A 6,782-nucleotide genomic window follows, 5' to 3' on the forward strand; every position below is an offset into this window, starting at 1 on the left:
CCACCTCTTTCTAACTTGCAGAATTATACTGTTTACTGCTCTCCAGTTGCTTGCTTATTTAGGGTTCTTGGTCTTTAAATAATGTTTCAGAAGGCTTCAAATTTGGCTGCTGTTTTTACCCAAAACTCTTGCCTGTAATTTCAAACCTCTCTTTTGTTTCTTAACATAAAAAAAAAAAAAACCTATATTGTTTATCTTGTAGTTATGATATCTGACGTCTTTGTGAGTTTACTTCTATCACTTCTATAAACAAGGCCACGTCTATATGGCCTCGTTTGCTTGTTTTTTGTGTTTTTGCTCCTTAGAGCTTTATCTGGAAGTTGATTGAGGCCTGGGTTGAACTTGAATTCATTTAGTTCGTTTTGCGCTTCTGTAAGTTACTGAGGGGCACTGCCAACTGGGACCATTTTTAAACAAAATTCTCCACTGAGAGTATTTAGGGGATACAACATGAATTTGGACTGCAGATCCACATGAGGGCTTGTGGTTGCAAAGACTCAGGATTTTTTTCCCATTAGACCCCCTCCCAACACCAAAGTCACACAGGCCATTTTTCTTACCATCCCTTCTGCATGAAGAGTCTCATTCACCCTCATCCTGGGGGTGTGGTGGTGTTCGGACCCCAAGTTTATGCAAGGTCTTCTTAGATTCCATGTTTGGTGTCCCCAGCTTTTTCTTTTGACTCCCTCACACCAGCAGCAGTTAGAAAGAGTGCTTATAGTCACCAAGACTCAGGCCCTTGGAGGGGAGCTGCTTTGGGTGTTTTCTTGCTTCCCAGGGTCCTCTGCCCACTCTGATTCTAGACATCTGCAGCAGCCCCTTGAGTCCCTGCTATTATCCACTGTATGGAGCTGCTTCACATGAGGAAAGGAGGAAAGATAGGAAACCCCCCCCCCCAGGACATCCTCACCAGCTGAATATAGGGGATTAGAAGGAGGGAATAACATACACTGCTGTTCATATTTCTGTCTTGGGTCACTGAAAAAGTGACCCAAAAGTATTTGAATGTCTTATAGTTGAATTCTGAAAACAGAAATAGAAAACATAAAAACTCCTATAATCCACTTCCCAGAAATAACTTTTTAATGTCCTAGTTTGGTGTATGTGTATATACCTATATAATTTGCTTTTGTATTTTTTAATGTTATCACTTTATTTTTGATTTGTTTCAATATTTATTTGTTTATTTGGTTTTGCTGCCTCTTTAGCTGTAGCACACAGGATCTTTAGTTGCAACATGTGCACATTTAGTTGTGGCATGTGGGATCTAGTTCCCCGAGCAGAGATGGACTCCCGGGCTCCCTGCATTGGGAGCACAGAGTTTTAGCCACTGGACCACCAGAGAAATCCCTACAGTTTGCTTTTTTAAACTTGATGTTGTATAAATTTTGGAAGAAAATAGTTCTTTTGGGATACCGTCAGACAGGATGTCATCGCCTGCAGAAGTTGTTAGGCAAATGACGGCGTTGCTGGCAAGCACTGGGGATGCAGAGACAGAGGTCCCTGCAGACAGTGCTGAGTCCAAGAGTTCCCTCAGTGCAATTTAAAATGCAAGTGCCCGCCTCTGTCACCTCGGGAGAGAGTACAGGCCTCCCCGTGAAGGGAGCCCAGGAGGCCCTCAGCCCCAGCGCACAGGGAAGGGCAGGCACAAGAGTACAGCCGTTGGCGTGGGGGATTGGTCTGACTCATCTAATCACGGATTCCTCTGGGTCCTCCAGTTGCATGGCTTCCTTCCCTCTTGATTCTGGTTCATTTAGCCATTGGCCAGTTGGTTTCCAAAATTCACCACGTGCTATGAGCCTCAGGCTGTGGCAAAATAGGCTCCACTTCAGTCTTTTGGCTTTTTCTCTTTATGCAAGGAACAGATGCTTGTTTTTCCAGATGGTTCAATAATAATCTTGGGCCAAGGGTCTCTTCTTGTAGATTTTTTCATTTCTCTATTATTAAATACAGCTGAGAATTTCTGCCTTTTCCATTCTGGAATTATCTGTAAAGCCAAGACAAAGGTGTGGACTGGGGGAAGAGTTCCAGACATAGTATAATAATTTACAGCGTATCTGGGCTCCCACCAGCTTCCCAGTAACGGCTAAGTACTTAATTTCAGGCTTAAGTCCATTCGTCTTTATTGAGTTTGTTGCAATGTTGCTTCTGTTCCATGCCCAAGAGACATGTGGGATCTTAACTCCCTGACCAGGGATCAAACACTCACCTCATGCATCGGAAGGTGAAGTCTTAACCACTGGACCACCAGGAAAGTCCCCCTACCTTTCCTTTTTAGCTGAACACAGAATCAGTTGGTTTTTCTCATGGGTTGAGAGGACAAGGGGACCTCAAGGAATAAAATATTGCCTCTTGTAGGTAGCAGCCCTCTCTGGAGATGCACGACGCTGCCTGGACATTTGTAGGCGTGCCACAGAGATCTGTGAGTTCTCCTGCCAGAAGCCCGACTCCCCTGGCCTGGTCACTACAGCCCATTTACTAGAAGCCATAGATGAGATGTTTTCATCATCATATATCACTGCCATCAAGTAAGACCCTTCTGCCTCCTGACTCTCAACCTCCCTCGGAGGACCACTGAAGAGGGCCATAGAAGCATGTTTTCCTTTCACAGCTTTTACTCATTCAACATACGTTTACTGACAATGCTGTTCTTTTTCTTAAGGGGCATAGTCTAGTCAGAGAGACAGAAATGTAATCCTAGTATGATATATTGAGTTACACTATAGGTGTTTGTGAAGTAAAGTGCTGTGGAAATAAGATCGAAGTAGCTATTCTCTAACTTTGAATGATGTACTCAGCCATGTAATGAGAGTGCTGGTACATGTCCACATAAACTTGCTGTGTTCCCACACTTCCAAAGTGGTATTTTTCATATCATTTTGAGACTTTGGGGGGGAAGGGGAATTCTTGCCAAATAATATAGGAACATAGGAGGAAACAGCTCCAAGTTTTTTCCTGTCTCTTCTCTAAAGACACAGAATATCTTTATTTGACTTTTCTCCAGGTTGGTGATACAGGAAGTCCCCTACATACAAATGAGTTCCGTTCTGAGAGTGCATTCATAAGTCCAACAAAGTTAGCCTAGGTACCCAACTAGCACAATTGGCTATATAGTACTGTACTGTAATAGGCTTATATTTTCACATAAATAATACATAAAAAACAACACCACAAAATAAGGAAAACATTTTTTCATCTTACAGAAGTATATAGTACAGTTCAACACCTGGCATACAGGAGCTGGCAACCAGTGAACAGGCAAGAAGAGTTACTGACTAGAACGGGGAAAGGAGGTGGGAGATGGTAGGATCATCAGCAATAGGAGACGGAGGGCAAGCTGCCACTTCCCTCACCCTCAGGTTGATGGCATAGGTTCTGGTTCCTTGCTGGAATCAGATGCACGTTCGTATCTTCGAAGGTTCACATGTAGGGGACTTACTGTGCAGCCACTTTGGAGAATTCACATTTCCTCGTTTTCTTTTAAGAAATTCCTCCATTCTGGAACAGAGCTTCTTGAGAGCCGTCCTTGCAGAGTTCCGGCGATCAGGATTGGAGGAAGCAACATTTCAACAGGTGATTGATCCGTTTTTCAAAAATCCTAGATTTGGTCTGGTGCCTTTAAAATATGTGGGAATATCAAACCAGCTCATTTTTATTGAGCTGGTATATTGAAAATAAAGCCATATTGTATTGCATGAGAAGAGACTTACAGCAAATGATTTCTGTATATGAGACTGAAGCTTTACTATGTGCCAGATACTTTTATGCGAGTGGAAGATTCACAGATGAACAAAAGTTACTTCCCCGATACAGCTTATGGTATAGTGGGAGGCATGGCTCTCAGAATGACCCTTGTTTAAAAACAAATCACAAAGAGCAGCCCAAATGCTCTGAGCATAATTTCAATTATATCAAGTAAAGGAATCATTAGGGCTCATGCCTTAGTGAGCTGGGGGCCTCCCACTTATTCTACACCTCTCATGTCTCTTCACCTTGCCACACTAGAGTCAAGTTCAATAGGGTCTTCTTTCCCCACTGATTCTGCCAAGCCCATTCCCTTGGCTGTGGTTTCGATGGATAGTAGGTAGAGACAGTGGGAATCTCTTTGATCCATTCATGCGAGTCACTAATTAGATGACAAGGCATTTTGGCTATCTGAAGAGAGTCATAGTTACTCCTGCCATTTACCTGTGCTTCGTTGAATTTCTTCACTTTGACATTCAAAGCACTGGGTAGAAATCACATCGCATCAACACCTGCCTCAGGCCTTCGCTATGCTCTGTTTTAATTAAACAGTCCGATTCCCCTGGTCTGCACCAGTTCTAAGTTGGTTGCTAGGCACTGGCGGAGGCGAGGTTTGTTTGAAACTGGTGTGCATGGGTACTGGGCTGCCTTTGAAGATGAATTATCAAAGATGTTTGAGTAAATACCCAGCAGTCTGTATGTCTGTGTGTATGAGTATGTTTTAGATAAATAGAGACGTCAGGAAAACATTTCCTTCCAGCTTTTCTTCATTTATGTATGTTTGGCTGCCCTGGGTCTTTGCTGCTCCTCTTGGGTTTTCTCTTGTGGCCAGCAGGGGCTCCTCGTTGTTGCGGTGCTCGGCTCCTCATTGTGGTAGCTGCTTCTGCTGCAGAGCACAGGCTGTAGGTTTGCAGGCTCAGTAGTTGCGTTGCCTGGGCTTAGCTGCCCTGAGGCAGGGGGAATCTTTCTGAACCAGGGATCAAACCCATGTCCCCTGCATTGGCAGGTGGACTCTTCCCTGGACCACCAGGGAAGACCTAAGTTCAATTTTTAAATATTTAGTTGCTAATCATGTTTTGCCTGTTACTGGTTTTCTAAAGCCTGAGATAGCTCTTCTGCACAGAGTGTCTTGTATTCTCTCTGGACTTTTGACTCTTCCAAGGGTCATACCTTGGCACCTGCTCACTGTTTCTGCCAAGAAAATATGCCCGTATAGCAAAATTTGACTTGAATTATGACAATCTCAATTGGACCCATCAGCCCCTGGAGATGAGTACTGTTTGTACAGCTGTGACAGTTACTAGGCATTTCATATCTATTAACTCATGAGGAATATCATATATTTAATAGATAAAACTGAAGCTTAAAAAGTGAAATAACTGGCCCAGTTTGCTTATTTAGGTAATTGGTAGAACCAGGGTTCAGACCTGCTATTTTCTGATCCTGAGGCCAATACTACGTTCTGTCCCTGTTTTTCATCGCAGTGGGACACCCCTTGGTTCCCTTCTGGGGTCCTGAGTATCCTGGAGAAGAAGTGTCTCAGTTTCCCAAAAGAAGAAATAATGATTGGATACAGACCCAGGACTACCTTTCTGACTAGCTGACCTCAGGTTTGCTTTTTGTTTCAGGTATACATTCAACACGTGGCACTGTGCAGGATGGAGGGCCTCCCGTACCCCACCATGTCAGAGACGATGGCGGTGTGCTCTCGCCTGGGTGCCTGCCGTCTCCTCCTCGTGGAGCCTAGCAGGAATGACGTGCTCCTTCGGGTGCGGCTCAACGTCAGCCAGGATGATGTGCTGTATGCTCTGAAAGAGGAGTGAAGGGCTTCACAAGGAAGGACTGTGATCTGTTTTGAAGGAGCCCTATTTCCTTTTCTAAGCACATGGAATCATTGTAGCAAAGTATGGAATGGCTGTCATGTATTTTGGGGTTTTCCATTAAATCATTTACTTTTTCCAGGGTGTTTGGGAAGTTTTACAGTCATTATAAATATCAAATTGTAAAACCACACACCGTTCTTCCTACAGTAGTCCCTCTCTCTGGCTTTTATTTCTGTTAGTAGCCCTGCCATTTATTTAATGGTAACATACCATGTATATAAATATAATTACTGTATCTATATAAAATAGTTCCAGGGGACTTCCGTGGTGGTCCAGTGGCTAGGACTCCGTGGGCCTGGATTTGATCCCTGGTCGAGAAACTAGATCCTACATGTAAGATCCATCACAGCCAAATAAATAAATACTGTTTATAAAAAAAAATAGTTCCAAGAGAGTAAAGAATTAGTTATATTGGTTGCCTCTGAGATGGCTACATTCAGGGCTAGAAGAAGTCTTTCACTGTACGTCATTATGTTTCTTTTAACTTTTGAACAATGTGGGTGTAACATACTTAGTGTATAAAAAAGAACTGTTGGAAATAATATCAGTAATAAATAATCCCTAGCAACAAATAAGTAAAAAATGGAATTTTTTAAAAGGTACCATCTATCATAAAAAATCTTTAAAAATTACTTAGATGGCACAAAAAATTAAGGAAGCTAGGAATAAATCTATTAATAATAAAGAGATAGAATTAATCTCTAAATATAAATAAATTCCGATTAAAATCTTGGTAGGGTTTTTTGTGTAACTTTGCAAGTTAATTCTGATAAACCAACAACTGAACAAACTGACATCTAAAAACCTGATGTCAGGTACCGAGGAAAACACATCATCCATGTCATAGTCCTGCCAGAAATGTTTGCTGTGAACCTACCAATAAAAAAAAGTATCAGGTAAATAAAAATTTACCTAATAAAAAGAGCTAAAGAGCTAAACAGATGTGAGGACTTTGGGTCATGGATTTAAGACATTAATACAGTTATAAGCATTATTATGGACTATACTATACGTCATACTAGGTAATAGGATTATGTAAATGTCAAGTTTTATGAGTGTGACAAATCATTGTGGTTGTGTAGAAGAATGTCTGTGTTCTTAGGAGAATCATGATAAGGCACTGAGTGAAATATAACATCTGCAACTAATACACAT

At 42.1% G+C, this 6,782-nt stretch overlaps 1 protein-coding gene across 3 annotated transcripts in view; it reads left to right on the forward strand.

Moving 5' to 3' along the window:
* The window catches only part of ORC1 (origin recognition complex subunit 1), a 35,510-nt gene extending 29,502 nt beyond the window's left edge, over positions 1 to 6,008 (forward strand). For all 3 annotated transcript variants that reach the window (XM_020869561.2, XM_070468155.1, XM_020869554.2), the window contains 3 exons: positions 2,359 to 2,528; positions 3,486 to 3,573; positions 5,373 to 6,008. In XM_020869561.2, the coding sequence (XP_020725220.2) occupies positions 2,359 to 2,528; positions 3,486 to 3,573; positions 5,373 to 5,567 (453 nt within the window). In that variant the 3' untranslated portion in view covers positions 5,568 to 6,008. The remainder of the gene's footprint in view (positions 1 to 2,358; positions 2,529 to 3,485; positions 3,574 to 5,372) is intronic.
* Positions 6,009 to 6,782: the final 774 nt, after the last annotated feature.

Source organism: Odocoileus virginianus, chromosome 5 (assembly GCF_023699985.2).
Source record: "Odocoileus virginianus isolate 20LAN1187 ecotype Illinois chromosome 5, Ovbor_1.2, whole genome shotgun sequence".
Taxonomy (NCBI): Eukaryota; Metazoa; Chordata; class Mammalia; order Artiodactyla; family Cervidae; genus Odocoileus; species Odocoileus virginianus.